The following is a 19,201-nucleotide window of genomic DNA, read 5'->3' as shown; positions in this document are numbered from 1 at the left end:
CGGCAAAGACTAAGAGGACATCACTGAGGACCCCAAAGAAAGGAGTGGACCCCACATCACTCCCAAGGTGAGAAACCTGCCAGTTATACCAAACAAAGATCTTCTCATCACTTCCCAATAAAGCCCTCGGTGCTGCTCCTGCTGGTGCTGTCGGTGGCTGTCACTCAAGCTCAGCACTTTCAATGGGCAGAAGACTTTGGCAGAAAAATCATGGACGGTTCAAGATTTGTTAAACAAGCCGGACAGGGTAAGTTATTGTGATAAGGCAAGAAAACATCCAATGTGTTATATTCTATACCTTGAATTTACAGATTGAGCCCTCCAGTGCCTTAATACCTTGTTTTTATTTGGAAGCTCCAAAAGCCAAAAGGGTGTTCCCTGGGATGCAAAAGCCCAGCTATGCACATTCAACTGCTTGTCTGCAAGGCCCCTGTGCTGCTTGATTGACACCTTGATATAAAATGGATTGCAGTCAAGCAGCTGAGGCTGCATAGAGACGAGCACCTGGGCCTTGCAGACAAACAATAGGACGTACATAGCTGGGTTTTTGCATCCAGAAGGAATACCCCCTGGGATTTGGGAGCTCATTTCCAAATTAATAAAAAGACAGCTACCTCAGCACTGGCAAGGTATGGATGAAATCAAACTAAAAAGCCCTATACAACGATGAATTTAGTGTCAGGCCTGCATTTTATTGTCTTAAAGGAGTACTCCACCTGTTATTAACTACTGACAGGCAAAGAAAAAGCTGTCTCCATACATCCCATAGAACTGGATATGCTCAGCCTCTACTGTCAGGGGCTGTCAGGATATATTGGGGACCACTATCACCTTTTAGTCTGGGGTGTCAGGATATATTGGGGACCACTATCACCTCCTCCTAGTCGGGGACTATCAGGATATATTGGAAACCACTATCACCTCCTAGTCTGGGGCTGTCAGGATATATTGGGGACCACTATCACCTTTTAGTCTGGGGTGTCAGGATATATTGGGGACCACTATCACCTCCTCCTAGTCGGGGACTATCAGGATATATTGGAAACCACTATCACCTCCTAGTCTGGGGCTGTCAGGATATATTGGGGACCACTATCACCTCCTCCTAGGCTGGGACTGTCAGGATATATTGGGGACCACTATCACCTCCTAGTCTGGGGCTGTCAGGATATATTGGGGACCACTATCACCTCCTCCTAGTCTGGGACTGTCAGGATATATTGGGGACCACTATCACCTCCTAGTCTGGGGTGTCAGGATATATTGGGGACCACTATCACCTTTTAGTCTGGGGTGTCAGGATATATTGGGGATCACTATCACCTCCTATTCTGGGTTGTCAGGATATATTGGGGACCACTATCACCTACTAGTCTGGGGTGTCAGGATATATTGGGGACCACTATCACCTTTTAGTCTGGGGTGTCAGGATATATTGGGGATCACTATCACCTCCTATTCTGGGGTGTCAGGATATATTGGGAGTTGTGGTCCCAGTATCACTCTACAAGGAAGCAACAGGGAGATGTGATATCCTGCAGCAGAATTGTGATTGCAGCTCTTCCCGTGATTGTAGTAATTACAATATTAAAGTGGTATTCCAGAAAGTTAGATTGATATGTAATTTACTTCTGTTGACAAATCTCCAGCCTTCCAGTACTTACCAGTTGCTGTATGTCCTGCAGGAAGTGGTGTATTCTCTCCAGTCTGACACAGTGCTCTCTGCTTCCCCCACTGTCCAGAGCAGGAGAGGTTTTCTATATGGATTTGCTGCTGCTCTGGACAGTTCCTGACATGGGACAGAGGTGGCAGCAGAGAGCAATGTGTCAGACTGTAAAGAATACACCACTTCCTGCAGGACATACAGCAGCTAATAAGTACTGGAAGACTGGAGAATTTTTTTTTTAAGAAGTAAATTACAAATCTATATAACTTTCGACACCAGTTTATTTAAAATAATTTTTTTTTACTGTTGGAGTACTCCTTTAACAGATAATCATAGTAAAAGTCTGGATCAGATCTATGAATGGTATTAGATAGTAACCGTACACTATGAGCACATCACCCGCCTATACTCAGTCTATCTCCATCTCTCCTCAGTGACACAAGAGAATTTGTCCAGACAAAAGGAAGCGGAGCAGGACCCGAGGACAGCGCTGCAGATCAGAGGGCCAACCATTGGGGGCGCAGCGGCGGTGACCCCAATCGCTTCAGGCCTACAGGTCTCCCTAAGAAGTACTAGACCGGGACATTCAGCAGATCTCCTGTGATATCAGTGTAAAGAACAGTGTAAGATTCCTCCCATCCAGTAATAATGGGAACTTCCCCTTTAAGAATAAAGGTTGCGTTCTCTACATTGTGTTCTATACGGTTGTATACATACAGCACAACAATCTGCTATAGATGGTGACAACTACAACTCCTTACACAGTGACAACCCCAGCACTCCCAACTACAGTGCAACATATGGCCCAATTGAACATGTTACCTCCATAATGATAATTGACAGATAACTATAACCCGCCCCTTTTATAAGCCACACCTCCTTACACGGTGGTCTGTAAGAGGCCAGGGACCATGTGCTTTGTGTCCGGATCCGTGGGGGCATTCGGGCATGCTGGTTGAGTATATAGGTAAATAATAAAACCATGCACTTTGCACTGAAGGCCAAACGCACAGAAACAGACAACAATGTCGGCCATGTTTTTGCGTAAGCTTAAAAAAAATTTGATCACTTTTTTTTTTTTTTTAATAATGGAAGTCAATGGAAAAAACGGATCAAAATGGATGAGCACATTATGCACTTGTTTTTCATCAGGTTTTTTTTTTCTGCAGAAAATCAATTTTAAAAAAACTGATTTCAGTGTGAACTCGGCCTAAGTCATGGAAATGCCCCCAGTATGCCGCGTACTGTAATGTGGTCTCTATGGCCCGTCTGCCTTTCACGGTCCTCATCACTACGCATTGTTCGCTATGCCATTATCCATTGTTCACCATTATGACCCCATCCCCCTGTGTTTGGACGTGGTTCACATTAATATGATTTGCGCGCACAGCGTTTGCATTCAATAGACGTCTCTCTTCTTTATCTGTTTGTCCGACCTTGTTCTTGGTTTCTTTCTTTTAGCTGATTTTATAACATAGAGCGACAGTAAGTATACAGAGACAATGGATAGGCCGTCCAGGCCGGAGACTACGCGGAACACGAGGGACGCTGGGTTACAGCAAACATTCCAGCAGTGATGTAAGTGTTCAACATCAGAAAGGTATAAGGTTTCCATACAAAGGAATTTTTTTTTCTTCTTGGTTTGATGGGGCGATGAGTCATGTTTCAACATGGCGCTGTGTTCACACTTTGGTTTTCTAGTGTGCAATATATATATATTACATACACACACACTATAATACAGTTGATGGGCCTTTTACACAGGGAAATTGTCGGACAGAAGTGTTGCCTTTGGCCTGGCGAAAATGTTTTTATTTCAAATCAACTGGTGTCAGAAAGTTATACAGATTTGTAATTTACTTCTATTTAAAGATCGCCATTCTTCTATGGTGTATATATATGTTTAGCTGCATATATTTTATATATATATATATATATATATATATATATATATATATATATATATATATATATATATATATATATATACAAACACACATATACAGTGGGGAAAAAAAGTATTTAGTCAGTCACCAATAGTGCAAGTTCCACCACTTAAAAAGATGAGAGGCGTCTGTGATTGACCTCAACTATGGGAGACAAAATGAGAAAACAAATCCAGAAAATCACATTGATTTTGTAAGAATTTATTTGCAAATTATGGTGGAAAATAAGTATTTGGTCAGTAACAAAATTTCATCTCAATACTTTATTCCATCTCCTTTGTTGGCAATGACAGAGGTCAAACGTTTTCTGTAAGTTCTCACAAGGTTGGCACACACTGTTGTTGGGATGTTGGCCCATTCCTCTATGCAGATCTCCTCTAGAGCAGTGATGTTTTGAGGCTGTCGCTTGGCAACACGGACTTTCAACTTCCTCCAAAGGTTTTCTATAGGGTTGAGATCTGGAGACTGGCTAGGCCACTCCAGGACCTTGAAATGCTTCTTACAAAGCCGCTCCTTCCTTGCCCTGGCGGTGTGCTTTGGATCGTTGTCATGTTGTAAGACCCAGCAGCCACATTTCATCTTCAATGCCCTTGCTGATGGAAGGAGGTTTGCACTCATAATCTCACGATACATGGCCCCATTCCTTCTTTCATGTACCCGGATCAGTTGTCCTGGCCCCTTTGCAGAGAAACAGCCCCAAAGCTTGATGTTTCCACCCCCATGCTTTACAGTAGGTATGGTGTTTGATGGATGCAACTCAGTATTCTTTTTCCTCCAAACACGACAAGTTGTGTTTCTACCAAACAGTTCCACTTTGGTTTCATCAGACCATAGGACATTCTCCCAATACTCTTCTGGATCATCCAAATGCTCTCTAGCAAACTTCAGACGGGCCCGGACATGTACTGGCTTAAGCAGTGGGACACGTCTGGCACTGGCGTAGTGTCTTACTGATGGTAGGCTTTGTTACATTGGTCCCAGCTCTCTGCAGTTCATTCACTAGGTCCCCCACGTGGTTCTGGGATTTTTGCTCACCGTTCTTGTGATCATTTTGACCCCACGGGGTGAGATTTTGGGTGGAGCCCCAGATTGAGGGAGATTATCAGTGGTCTTGTATGTCTTCCATTTTCTAATTATTGCTCCCACAGTTGATTTCTTCACTCCAAGCTGGTTGCCTATTGCAGATTCAGTCTTCCCAGCCTGGTGCAGGGCTAAAATTTTGTTTCTGGTGTTCTTTGACAGCTCTTTGGTCTTCACCATAGTGGAGTTTGGAGTCTGACTGTTTGAGGGTGTGCACAGGTGTCTTTTTATACTGATAACAAGTTTAAACAGGTGCCATTACTACAGGTAATGAGTGGAGGAAAGAGGAGACTCTTAAAGAAGAAGTTACAGGTCTGTGAGAGCCAGAAATCTTGATTGTTTGTAGGTGACCAAATACTAATTTTCCACCATAATTTGCAAAAAAATTCTTACAAAATCAGACAATGTGATTTTCGGGATTTGTTTTCTCATTTTGTCTCTCATAGTTGAGGTCTACATATGGTGTAAATTCCGGCCCCTCTCATCTTTTTAAGTGGGAGAACTTGCACTATTGGTGACTGACTAAATACTTTTTTCCCCCACTGTATGTATGTGTGTGTATATATATATATATATATATATATATATATATATATATATATATATTATATATGCAGCTAAACACTCAAAGAGGCAAGAAAGGTGTCGGTCAGGACACTACGATCATGTGATATTGTGAAATTCAGTTCAGTTTTGCGTCCATGACCAGAGAATAGCCCTGGAGGGTCCGGAGTTACACAGTATACAGTGGCGGCAAGGCCAAGGGGCCAAGTCATGTGACTAGTGTGACTAGGCCAGAGATATTAAATGCTCATAGGAAATGATCCCCAAGCTGCACAGGACGGCCACAAGGTGCACAACACTAAACCAGTATTCTGCAAACCTGGATAGAACTAAATATATATCCTATACATAAAAGAACAACAAAAAAATACACTTTTACTACTGGAAGTGTATTGTAGGCATGCTCTGCAATCTGTGCAGAGGTCACAGAGGATGTGAGCGGGGACATCACTGACTTCTATAGAAGAGTGTTATGGACATGCTCTGTAACAGTACAAAGAAGCAGGGAGGGGAGCTGTGAAATCACCTGACTGGCAAGGAAGTGTATAGTGGGCATGCTCTGTGACTGTACAGAGCTAACTCAGCAGAGAGGGGGAGAAGGGATGGTATAATCTATTGTCAATGGTGGATTCTGCATTATTTGCCACCAGATTTATAGGGCCACATGCTGTCATACTGTATACCAGATCACCACCAGTATGCAGAAACCAAGACGATGCTGGGGGTTGTAGTTCCACCAATGCTGCATAAATAACGCATAGGCTTTAGGTTAATGCTCTATGGAATTTGTAAGCTGTAATAAGTTGGTAACATGATGGTGCTGGGGGTGGTAGTTCCACAACAGCTGGAGTAGTAGAAGGAATAGACTTGGCAAAATATAGATTAAACTACAGTGTGAACCAGATCCTAAAGTGCAATATTCTGCATTCTCCTACATTTAACACCCCCCCCCCCCCAAGACCCCAGAAGAATACAGAGTCCCTACCCCCCCCCCCCCCCCAATCTCCACACAATGAGACCTGGAGATGACCCCATTGATGGTCGGAGTCTTCAAGGATCTCTACACGGATAACAAAACAATAGGAAGAAGAAGGAGGAGACGTCTCCAGGACCCTATAGGTGCAAGAAGTAGTCAGGAACTGAATAAATAGCAGCAAAGTAATGCCCCTATTACACGAGTCGTTTGGAGGAGCAAACGAGCGCTATTAGCGCTCGTTTGCTCCTCGTTCCCCGCTCGCTGCCGCCGCTATTCAACGCGGCGTCAGCGAGCGGGTGAGTGCGGGAGGGGCGGTGGGGAGCTGCTGGGGGGGCTGCCCGGGGGATCGCTGATCGTCTGGGCAGCCCATAGGATACAGCAGCGTCTGCTGCCGATGCTCCTATTCAACGGAGCGACGACAGCAGATCGCTGCTATATCAGTCGCTTGTTTTTCAACATGTTGAAAAACAAGCGACTGCAACGATCAGCCGACATGAACGATGTCGGCTGATCGTTGCACTCTATTCCACGGGAAGAATATCGTTCGTAGCGGCCGATATCGGCCGAATACGAACGATATTGCTCCTCTAAACGACCCGTGGAATAGGGCCTTAACAGGACATCAGTGCAGACCCCAGAGAGAGGAGCGGACCCCACATCACTGCAGACCCCAGAGAGAGGAGTGGAGCGGAGCCCAAGGTGAGAGATCAGCATTGTATCTGCCTGTTATATCATCTATAGGTGGAACTGATAAACTGTGTGATGTCTAATGCAGCATCTGAGTTACATTCTGTATTATACTCCAGAGCTGCACTCACTATTCTGCTGGTGGGGTCACTGTGTACATACATTACATTACTGATCCTGAGTTACATTCTGTATTATACTCCAGAGCTGCACTCACTATTCTGCTGGTGGGATCACTGTGTATATACATTACATTACTGATCCTCAGTTACATCCTGTATTATACTCCAGAGCTGCACTCATTATTCTGCTGGTGGGGTCACTGTGTACATACATTACTGATCCTGAGTTACATCCTGTATTATACTCCAGAGCTGCAATCACTATTCTGCTGGTGGGGTCACTATGTACATACATTACTGATCCTGAGTTACATCCAGTATTATACTCCAGAGCTGCACTCACTATTCTGCTGGTGGGGTCACTGTGTACATACATTACAATACTGATCCTAAGTTACATCCTGTATTATACTGTACTGTACACAATGGATCCCACCAGCAGAATAGTGAGTGCAGCTCTGGAGTATAATACTGGATGTAACTCAGGATCAGTAATGTATGTATACAGTGACCCCACCAGCAGAACAGTGAGTGCAGCTCTGGAGTATAATACAGGATGTAACTCAGGATCAGTAATGTAATGTATGTACACAGTGACCTCACCAGCAGAATAGTGAGTGCAGCTCTGGAGTATAATACAAAATGTTAAATTGGGATGAGCTGTAATCCATGTTTGGTCCTATGATAAAATACACCATCTCTCCATGTCTCTGTGGATCGGCCGCTATTCTGCATATTATTTAACATTTCTTATATTCCTTTTCTACTAGACTAGAACTACTTCTCGGTTACCATGAAGCTGTCGGTGCTGCTCCTGCTGGTGCTGTCGGTGGCTGTCACTCAGGCTGACCTCCTGTCACGGATAACTGAAACTGCTAAAGAAATTAAGGACAAGATTACAGATGGGGCCAGATTTGTTAGAGAAGCCGCTCAAGGTGAGGCATGGTCTGCAGGGCATGCTGGGAGTTGTAGTTTTGCAATAACACTTTGTCCACAGGGGGGCACAGTTACTCGAGTCAGAATATGTTAATATTTGTTCATCTTAGCTATAAGCAGCACTTTAAAAAAAAAAAGGATGGAAACCCCCTTTAAGAGGCGACCACTCAGTATGTATTCCGTTACAGGATCATGGGAGTGGGACTATTACCCCGTCAGACGGACTTACGAAGCTGCACAACGAGGGAGCGAGGGAGCCTATGTACCCGATGTTATGAGGTGAGTGACCCGGGATATGTGGGATCTGTAATGGATCTAAGATTGGGATCTTTCAGGAGCAGCTTCAAATATCACAGCTCAGCCGCCTGTACATTAGCCCTGGCTCACAAACTACCCCACCAGCCTACATAGCTTACATAGGCTTAGACTGCTGCCATAGAATGTAGGCTTAGAATGCTGCCATAGAATGTAGGCTTAGAATGCTGCCATAGAATGTAGGCTTAGAATGCTGCCATAGAATGTAGGCTTAGAATGCTGCCATAGATTGTAGGCTTAGAATGCTGCCATAGATTGTAGGCTTAGAATGCTGCCATAGATTGTAGGCTTAGAATGCTGCCATAGATTGTAGGCTTAGAATGCTGCCATAGATTGTAGGCTTAGAATGCTGCCATAGATTGTAGGCTTAGAATGCTGCCATAGAATGTAGGCTTAGAATGCTGCCATAGAATGTAGGCTTAGAATGCTGCCATAGAATGTAGGCTTAGAATGCTGACATAGAACGTAAGTTTAAAATGCTGACATAGAATGTAGGCTTAGAATGCTGACATAGAATGTAGGCTTAGAATGTTGACAGCCTAAGTGAACACCAAGGTCCCCGATTCCTGCTCATGTTTCCCAATCTCTCATATACACTACAGTGCGTAGCCCACCTTTTTAGACCCCAACTCAGCACCCCCATTTTCTCTCTATGACCCTGTTTCCTTAAAAACTCTATATTACCTCATCTTTTTTCTCATACAAAGTCCTTAAAGCGACTCTGTACCCACAATCTGACCCCCCCAAACCACTTGTACCTTCGGATAGCTGCTTTTAGGACAATAACTGCATCACCTGCCGAACGGACCCCAGGACAGATCTTGGATAAAAAGCAGCTATCCGAAGGTAAAGTGGTTTAAGGGGGTCAGATTGTGGGTACAGAGTCACTTTAAGCTTTTAGCTGCTGACTGGCTCTGAGCTCTAGCTAGTGCTCAAGAATTTTTAATATCATCATTACAGCTTCTAGCTGTTTGTGTAGTTTTTCCATGATTTGCACAAAATAAAAGAACAATTCTTGATTCACTGGTTGGGAGTAGAAGAGTGACCCACAGAGGAAACAGGCCCATCTGGCATTTGCCAGACAGATGGCCAGTCTAGCCCTGGCTGTCAGGATATATTGGGGACCACTATCACCTAGTCTGGGGCTGTTGGGATATATTGGCTCCGTACCACTGACTAGTACTAAGTCTGTGACCATTTCCATCTCTCCCCAGAGAACCTGTCCGATCGAGCAGCGGAAGAGGAGCGGAGGACAGCGCCGCAGATAAGAAGGCCAACCAGTGGGGGGGGCAGCGGCGGTGACCCCCTTCAGGGCTGAAGGTCTCCCTAAGAAGTACTAGACCGGGCCCTGAATATTCCACGTCTCCTGTTATATCAGTGTTAGAGACTGTAAGGTTCCTTGTATTGAGTTCTTCCCCTTTAAGAATAAAGACTGTGTTCTCTATATGGTCTCCAGATCCTTTTGTTTCTATATACAGTTGTATACATACAGAGACAACCAATACTATCACTACATACAATGTGATATATCACACAATGCCCGGGAAGGGCTGAGATACATCTGGACATGCGTATCACATGGAAAAACACAGCACTAATTCAATAAAAGGCCAAAAGGCAACAAGATAACATGGACATGACCACCTCATCAGTCCAAGGACAGACAATCTGGGGTCCAACAACCAACCCATCCCGAGGTGAAGAGACAATGGTAATAGGCTGGGAATGTCTCCCCCCCAAAAAACTTAGAACTCCCCAGCAGGTTTTCCATAGCCATAAGTACTTCATCAGGGGATGAAGTATTGGTCATACATACAGTTTCTGACGTGTAATACTGCAGCAATAAAAGTGTACTCCTGATTGTGTGTGGTTTGTTTGTGTCTTGGGGTTATCCTGACCTGTCGCTCCAAGTGCACACACTATATATATCCCCACTTGTCTCCTACCCTTTTCTATATTTATCTGATTTTTCTATTTATTTAAACACAACAATTCTATATAATCTCTAAACAGTAACCACTGTGTTTTGTGAAGGTCCCCTGATGATCCCAGGGACATATCTGGGTGAAACGCGTAGAGACTTGGATTGAGACAGAGATACTTGTTTATCGCAATTTTTTTCTGAAGTTTGGTTTTATCTTTATACATCTGGGCTAATCTATCCCTAAGTATACCAGCCTATCAGAGGGTCAACACCCTAGATCTGTTGTGAAGTGCCGATTTCATATGTGTAGAACACTTGTTTTAATAGATTTTTTACTTTTAATGCATATCTAATAAAAGTTAGATTTTATACGTGATTCTGGGAAATTATGTAATGTATGTACACAGTGACCCCACCAGCAGGATAGTGAGTGCAGCTCTGGGGTATAATACAGGATGTAACTCAGGATCAGTTATGTAATCTATGTACACAGTGACCTCACCAGCAGAATAGTGAGTGCAGCTCTGGGGTATAATACAGGATGTAACTCAGGATCAGTAATGTAATGTATGTACAGAGTGACCTCACTAGCAGAATAGTGAGTGCAGCTCTGGAGTATAATACAGGATGTAACTCAGGATCAGTAATGTAACCTATGTACACAGTGACCCCACCAGCAGAATAGTGAGTGTAGCTCTGGAGGATAATACAGTATGTAACTTAGGATCAGTTATGTAATGTATGTACACAGTGACCCCACCAGCAGAATAGTGAGTGTAGCTCTGGAGGATAATACAGGATGTAACTTAGGATCAGTAATGTATGTACACAGTGACCCCACCAGCAGAATAGTGAGTGCAGCTCTGCAGTATAATACAGGATGTAACTCAGGATCAGTAATGTAATGTATGTACACAGTGACCCCACCAGCAGAATAGTGAGTGTAGCTCTGGAGGATAATACAGTATGTAATGCAGGATCAGTTATGTAATGTATGTACACAGTGACCCCACCAGCAGAATAGTGAGTGCAGCTCTGGAGTATAATACTGGATGTAAGTCAGGATCAGTAATGTATGTACACAGTGACCCCACCAGCAGAATAGTGAGTGCAGCTCTGGAGTATAACAGAAGCTGTAGCTTAGAACCAATGCTATTTAGTTCACCTGAATAGTTATGAGCTGCATTGGGCCGTATATAAGACTTATAATAAATGATATATGAATCATCTCTCTCTATGTCACTGTGTAATAATCAGATTTCTTGTACATCTCTTCTACCAGACAAGACCTTCTCATCATCTCCCATGAAGCTGTCGGTGCTGCCCCTGCTGGTGCTGTCGTCGGCTGTCGCTCAGGCTCAGTTCCTTTCAGAGGTCTATGGAGCCGCCAAAGACATGAAAGACGCCATTACAGGAGGGGTCAGCTTTGTTAAAGAAAGAGGGGGTTTTTAGTAGTGGATGGAAAACAAAAACTCCACTGTATTATATTCTAGGGCATGCTGGGTGTTGTAGTTCTGTAATTGCTTGAAGGTAAATTTCATGATACTTTGTCCACCGGGGGGCACAGTTACTGGATATTTACCTTTAGTATCACTCACTTCTATGGGGCCCGGCTGCTTTTACTAGATCACCGCTTACTGTCCAGGAATAGAAACATTCACTGCTTCAATTCATAGGGTCAAAGGTCAAACTGAATGCACCTCGTTGATGCAACTGAAGGATTGTTACAGTGTGTCAGAGATGTCTACAGCAGGGAGAGGGAACCTTGGCTCTGCAGCTGTTGCAAAACTACAACTTCCATCATGCCTGGACAGCCAAAGGCTGTCCAGGCATGATGGGAGTTGTAGTTTTGCAACAGCCAGAGAGCCAAGGTTCCCTACCCCTGCTCAACCGGCTGGTATATGCAATGCAGAATATGTTACTACTGGTTCATTTTAGCTATAAGCACCATTTTTATAAGGGTGGAGAATCCCTTTAAGAGCTGTGACCAATCAGCTTGTACATAGCTGGGCTTTTGCATCTAAGGAGAACACCCCTTGGGCTTTTGGAGTTCATTCCCATATTAATAAAAAGACGGCTATCTCAACACTGGAGAGCTTAATTTGTAAATGCAATGTATGTGTGAAATCAGGCTGACAATCCCTTTAAGAGAGCCGAACACTCAGCCTGTATTTGCTGTTGCAGGATCATATGACATGGCTCGCGCCTATCTTGATATGAGAGAAGCCAACTACAAGAATTCTGACCTTCTTTTCCACGCCCGAGGGAATTACGATGCTGCGCAGAGAGGGAGCGGAGGAGTCTGGGCTGCCATGATTATAAAGTAAGTGAAAATCAGAATAATGTAATGTGCTACGAGGCAGCGGGGGGATGTGACGTCCTGAAGCTTGTATGCCACTGACAGAATTAGGATTGCAGCTCTGGCTGTTAATAGAGTAGTTACAATACTACTGACTACTAAAGCAAAAGTAAAGTAAAGTAAATTTCTGGATTATACCGTTTCCATCTCTCCTCAGTGACCTAAGAGAACAATACCAACCGAACAGTGGCAGAGGAGAGGAGGACAGCAAAGCAGATCAGATAGCCAACCGGTGGGGACACAGCGGTGGAGACCCCAAACGCTTTATGCCTAAAGGGCTCTCTGAGAAGTACTGGAAGAAGCCCTGAGTATTTCAGAAATTAACCAGATCTCCAGTTATTTGGGTAGGTTCACACCACGAAATCCTTGTCTTTCTATATACGGTCGTATAAATATAGCACAGACAGATACATATATATATATCCCCGGCTTTATGAAGCTGCGACACAAGTCCTGGACGGCAGCATCTGCTCGTGTAATCATATTGTGTAGTGGTGACCGGTGTACACTCACCGGCCACTTTATTAGGTACACCTGTCCAACTGCACGTTACCACTTAATTTCTAATCAGCCAATCACATGGCGGCAACTCAGTGCATTTAGGCATGTAGACATGGTCAAGACAATCTCCTGCAGTTCAAACCGAGCATCAGTATGGGGAAGAAAGGTGATTTGAGGCCTTTGAACGTGGCATGGTTGTTGATGCCAGAAGGGCTGGTCTGAGTATTTCAGAAAATGCTGATCTACTGGGATTTTCACGCACAACCATCTCTAGGGTTTACAGAAAATGGTCCGAAAAAGAAAAAACATCCAGTGAGCGGCAGTTCTGTGGGCGGAAATGCCTTGTTGATGCCAGAGGTCAGAGGAGAATGGGCAGACTGGTTCGAGCCGATAGAAAGGCAACAGTGACTCAAATAGCCAACCGTTACAACCAAGGTAGGCCGAAGAGCATCTCTGAACGCACAGTACGTCCAACTTTGAGGCAGATGGGCTACAGCAGCAGAAGACCACACCGGGTGCCACTCCGCTCAGCTAAGAACAGGAAACTGAGGCTACAATTTGCACAAGCTCATCGAAATTGGACAGTAGAAGATTGGAAAAACGTTGCCTGGTCTGATGAGTCTCGATTTCTGCTGCGACATTCAGATGGTAGGATCAGAATTTGGCGTCAACAACATGAAAGCATGGATCCATCCTGCCTTGTATCAATGGATCAGGCTGGTGGTGGTGGTGTCATGGTGTGGGGAATATTTTCTTGGCACTCTTTGGGCCCCTTGGTACCAATTGAGCATCGTTGCAACGCCACAGCCTACCTGAGTATTGTTGCTGACCATGTCCATCCCTTTATGACCACAATGGACCCAACATCTGATGGCTACTTTCAGCAGGATAATGCGCCATGTCATAAAGCTAGAATCATCTCAGACTGGTTTCTTGAACATGACCATGAGGTCACTGTACTCCAATGGCCTCCACAGTCACCAGATCTCAATCCAATAGAGCATCTTTGGGATGTGGTGGAACGGGAGATTGGCATCATGGATGTGCAGCCGACAAATCCGCGGCAACTGTGTGATGCCATCATGTCAATATGGCCAAAATCTCTGAGGAAGCTTCCAGCACCTTGTTGTATCTATGCCACCAAGAATTGAGGCAGTTCTGAAGGCAAAAGGGGGTCCAACCCGTTACTAGCATGGTGTACCTAATAAAGTGGCCGGTGAGTGTATATAGCCCTGGAGGCACAATATACTGTATATAGGGGCAGTTACAGTAGATATAAGAGACCAGGCTAGAGATGGGCCATTAAGCAAATTAATTCAATTAATTTGACCTTGGGAGGCCAAATTTTGTGCAGGACTCGGAGGGAGGTTGGAGGTCTCCAGTGCAGGAGCAATAAAGCATCAATGTCCTGCTCTTTAACCCTTTCTGTGTTGCAGCATGTAAGTGAACTTAAGACTTACATGCCAGCATACAAGGAGTTAAGCATCAGGATTCTTGTGGCTTCAGGCAGCACTCCAGCCATGATAGAGATTGTTGTGTCCTCCAGCTCCCCGAAGCAGGAGTGACAGAAGAGAAGTCGTGGGACAGGCCAGAAGCCAGGTGAGTATGTGCGTTTTTCTTTTTCTTTTTTTTACAAAGGGGGTAATGCCTACATGGGGCCTATTGCCTACAGGGGAGGGTGTGTCTGTGTGTAGGGGGGTACTGCAGGGAGGATTATTCACAAAGGGGGCTTACGACAAGGGGATAACCTGCACGAGGAATACAACTACTAGGGGGGCTACATACAAGGAGGATAGGTACATGGGGGATTCTACTTACTGAGTGGGCTAACGGCTGGGCGGGGGGCTACTTATATGGGTGCACACATGGGCCTAACTACTATATGGGGGCACAAAGGAGACTTGTCTACTATATAAGGACACAGAGGGGCCTAATTGCTATATGGGGGGCACACAGGGGTCTAACTGCTATATGGGGGGCAAACAGGGGACTTGTCTACTACATGGGGGCACAGAGGGGCCTAACTGCTACATGGGGGCACAGAGGGGCCTAACTGCTACATGGGGGCACACAGGGGCCTAACTGCTACATGGGGGCACACAGGGGCCTAACTGCTACATGGGGGCACACAGGGGCCTAACTGCTACATGGGGGCACACAGGGGCCTAACTGCTACATGGGGGCACACAGGGGCCTAACTGCTACATGGGGGCACACAGGGGCCTAACTGCTACATGGGGGCACACAGGGGCCTAACTGCTACATTGGGGCACACAGGGGGCCTAACTGCTACATGGGGGCACACAGGGGGCCTAACTGCTACATGGGGGCACACAGGGGCCTAACTGCTACATGGGGCACACAGGGGCCTAACTGCTACATGGGGGCACACAGGGGCCTAACTGCTACATGGGGGCACACAGGGGCCTAACTGCTACATGGGGGCACACAGGGGCCTAACTGCTACATGGGGGCACACAGGGGGCCTAACTGCTACATGGGGGCACACAGGGGGCCTAACTGCTACATGGGGGCACACAGGGGGCCTAACTGCTACATGGGGGCACACAGGGGGCCTAACTGCTACATGGGGGCACACAGGGGGCCTAAATGCTACATGGGGGCACACAGGGGACTTGTTTACTACATGGGGGCACAGAGGGGCCTAACTACTATATGGTGGCACAGAGGGGACTTTAAAGTGAATCTGTGACCCTCTGACTGCCTATTGAGCTGACTGTCTGAAGTGTATTGTAGCCTTCTGACTCTCACCATTAGATCTCATTGTTCTGGGAGAAATAAACCAGTTACAGACGTACCCCCCTGTCTCCAGTTGGTATATCGCTAGGACACATCATCACTATATGATCAGAGGGGTCCGATCCCCAGAGATGAGAATGAAGGAGCTAGGACCCTGGTCTGTGTATGTCCGGCTTCATCACATCTTTTTCCTATAGCAGGAGTGGGTAACCTATGGCTCCACTAGTCTCAGCATGTTAGGAGTTGTAGTTCCACAACACACTAGTGCTCTACATACATGAGTAACAGAGGGGTCCTCCCATATCATATAGACATCCCCTACCCGCAGGATAACATGCTGATTGTGGGGGTCCGACCTCAGAGCTCTGCAATGTTCAGAAACCCCATAGAGAATGACTAAAGTGATGGTAGTACCTGCACACACTGTGTTGTGATAGCTTAGGGGGGTCCAGGTAGTCGGACCCTCCCCCAATCAGGCTGCGGCTGGTTATCCCCAATCCTGTGGATAGAGGACACAAATATAAGTGATGGGAATCCTCTGTACACTGTACAGGGCTGCCATGCTGGGAGTTGTAGTTCCACAACAGCCAGAGAAGCACAGACTTCAGATTAGTGTAATATATAAAAGTACATTACCATATCCAAGGAGCATGACATGCTGGGAGCTGTAGTTCCACATGAGTTGCAAAGTCCCAAGCTACAGACTAGTTACACTGGGAGTTGTAGTTAACGAACTGCAGACCACTGCCCTCCCTATTATACTGTCATGTTGTGGAATCTCCATCCACCATAAACCTCTATAGGGTGGAAATTCCAAGTGCAGAAATAACCCCCTGTAGTCCCCTAATACATACAATCCCCCCTCCCCTACAGAGAGCAAAGCCCCCCCCCCCCCCCCCCCAGGTATATTTCAGAACTGGGAATTTTCCTATTAAGAAATTGGTGGCCGGAGATTTCCCAGCACCAGTAATACCAGTAACATTACAGGACATCATGTCACCAAAACAACAAAACAAAGTGACGGATTTTCCAGGATTTCACTCAAAAACTGTATAAATAGCAGCAAGGAGACTGAGAGGAGATCAGTGCAGACCCCAGAGAGAGGAGATCAGTGCAGACCCCACAGAGAGGAGCGGAGCCCAAATCACTGCAGACCCCAGAGAGACGAGCGGACCCCACATCACTACCAGGGTGAGATATCATTGTATCTCAGGATCAGTAATGTAATGTATGTACACAGTGACCCCACCAGCAGAATAGTGAGTGCAGCTCTGGAGTATAATACAGGATGTAACTCAGGATCAGTAATGTATGTACACAGTGACCCCACCAGCAGAATAGTGAGTGCAGCTCTGGAGTATAATACAGGATGTAACTCAGGATCAGTAATGTAATGCACGTACACAGTGACCCCACCAGCAGAATAGTGAGTGCAGCTCTGGAGTATAATACAGGATGTAACTCAGGATCAGTAATGTAATGTATGTACACAGTGACCCCACCAGCAGAATAGTGAGTGCAGCTCTGGGGTATAATACAGGATGTAACTCAGGATCAGTAATGTATGTACACAGTGACCCCACCAGCAGAATAGTGAGTGCAGCTCTGGAGTATAATACAGGATGTAACTCAGGATCAGTAATGTAATGTACGTACACAGTGACCCCACCAGCAGAATAGTGAGTGCAGCTCTGGAGTATAATACTGGATGTAACTTAGAAGCAATGATATTTAATTCCCCTGAATAGGTATGAGCTGCCTTATAGAAATAAGACGTGTAATGCATATAACATCTCCCTGTGGATCGGGCCGATATCCTGTGTAATCAGATTTCATGCACGTTTTTTCTACCAGACAAGACCTTCTCATCATTTCCCAATGAAGCTGTCAGTGCTGCTCCTGCTGGTGCTGTCGGTGGCTGTCACTCAGGCTCAGCTTTCCCAATGGATAAAAGACACAGGCAGAAATATCAGGGATGGCGCCAGATTTGTTAAAGAAGCCGGACAGGGTAAGATACGAGTTACATAGTGTTATAGTCCAGGTGTACGGTATATAGCGGCTATACACCTATACTGAAACACCGGAACATAGTGTATATAGCGGCTATACACCTATACTGATACACCGGAACATATAGTATATAACGGCTATACACCTATACTGATACACCGGAACATACTGTATATAGCGGCTATACACCTATACTGATAAACCGGGACATACTGTATATAGCGGCTATACACCTATACTGATACACCGGAACATATAGTATATAACGGCTATATACCTATACTGATACACCGGGACATACTGTATATAGCGGCTATACAACTATACTCATACACCGGATCATACTGTATATAACGGCTATACACCGGAACATACTGTATATAGCGGCTATACAACTATACTGATACACCGGAACATACTGTATATAGCGGCTATTCACCTATACTGATACACCTGATCATACTGTATATAACGGCTATACACCTATACTGATACACCGGAACATATAATATATAACGGCTATACACCTATACTGATACACCGGAACATATAATATATAACAGCTATACACCTATACTGATACACCGGAACATATAATATATAACGGCTATACACCTATACTGATACACCAGAACATATAGTATATAACTGCTATACTGATAAACCGGAACACAGGACATCATCATGGCTGAGTATGGAAAACCCCTTTAAGAGAGGCGACCACTCAGCCAGTATTCCCTGTTGCAGGATCATGGGACATGGCTCGCGCCTATATGGATATGAGAGACGCCAACTACAAGAACGCTGACAAGTATTTCCACGCCCGAGGGAATTATGATGCTGCGCAGAGAGGGAGCGGAGGAGTCTGGGCATCCAGGGTTATAAGGTGAGTGACCCGGGATGTGTGGGATCTGTAGGGGAGAAGAGCCGGGGGATCACTATTAGTCTACCAGATGTGACGTCCTGCAACGGACATGAAACCAGCAGAATTGTGATTGCAGCTCTGGCTGATAGAGTAGACATAATATTACAACTATACAGAGAAGCATAGCCTGTACTCAGTCTGGAACAATTTCCATCTTTCCTCAGTGACGCAAGAGAAGATTTCCAATCGAACAGCGGAAGAGGAGCAGAGGACAGCGCCGCAGATCAGAAGGCCAACCATTGGGGGCGCAGTGGCGGTGACCCCAATCACTTCAGGCCCGAAGGTCTCCCTAAGAAGTACTAGACCGGGACATTCAGCAGATCTCCTGTCAGATCAGTGTAAAGAGACTATAAGATTCCTTGTATTCAGTTCTGCCCCTTTAAGAATAAAGACTGTGTTCTCTGCATTGTCTCCAGATCCTTGTCTTTCT

General features: G+C 45.3%; 2 protein-coding genes across 5 annotated transcripts in view; one reads left to right on the top strand and one right to left on the bottom strand.

Moving 5' to 3' along the window:
* The window catches only part of SAAL1 (serum amyloid A like 1), a 53,190-nt gene that overhangs the window by 18,632 nt on the left and 15,357 nt on the right, over window positions 1-19,201 (bottom strand). The window contains exons 1-2 of one of the 4 annotated variants that reach the window (XM_069965126.1): window positions 16,251-16,336; window positions 7,834-7,916 (exon numbers count right to left, since the gene is read on the bottom strand). The exons of 1 other annotated variant lie outside the window; for it this stretch is intronic. The gene's annotated coding sequence lies outside the window, so the exon portion shown is untranslated. Of the gene's footprint in view, window positions 1-7,833; window positions 7,917-16,250; window positions 16,337-19,201 lie in introns of those variants that run through there. 2 more of the 4 variants (XM_069965127.1, XM_069965128.1) reach the window with 2 other exon arrangements.
* Window positions 196-19,175, top strand: LOC138789139 (uncharacterized). Its single transcript, XM_069967745.1, has 9 exons — window positions 196-247; window positions 12,401-12,539; window positions 12,733-12,876; window positions 14,583-14,675; window positions 16,034-16,038; window positions 16,897-17,027; window positions 17,691-17,844; window positions 18,594-18,732; window positions 18,936-19,175. Exons 1-9 carry the CDS (start codon window positions 211-213, stop codon window positions 19,072-19,074), a joined length of 981 nt encoding a protein of 326 aa, XP_069823846.1. The 5' UTR covers window positions 196-210; the 3' UTR covers window positions 19,075-19,175.

The sequence above is a fragment of the Dendropsophus ebraccatus genome, chromosome 4, assembly GCF_027789765.1.
Source record: "Dendropsophus ebraccatus isolate aDenEbr1 chromosome 4, aDenEbr1.pat, whole genome shotgun sequence".
Taxonomy (NCBI): domain Eukaryota; kingdom Metazoa; phylum Chordata; class Amphibia; order Anura; family Hylidae; genus Dendropsophus; species Dendropsophus ebraccatus.
Note: the sequence above shows the minus strand (reverse complement) of the source record. Positions and strands in the feature narration are given on the sequence as shown.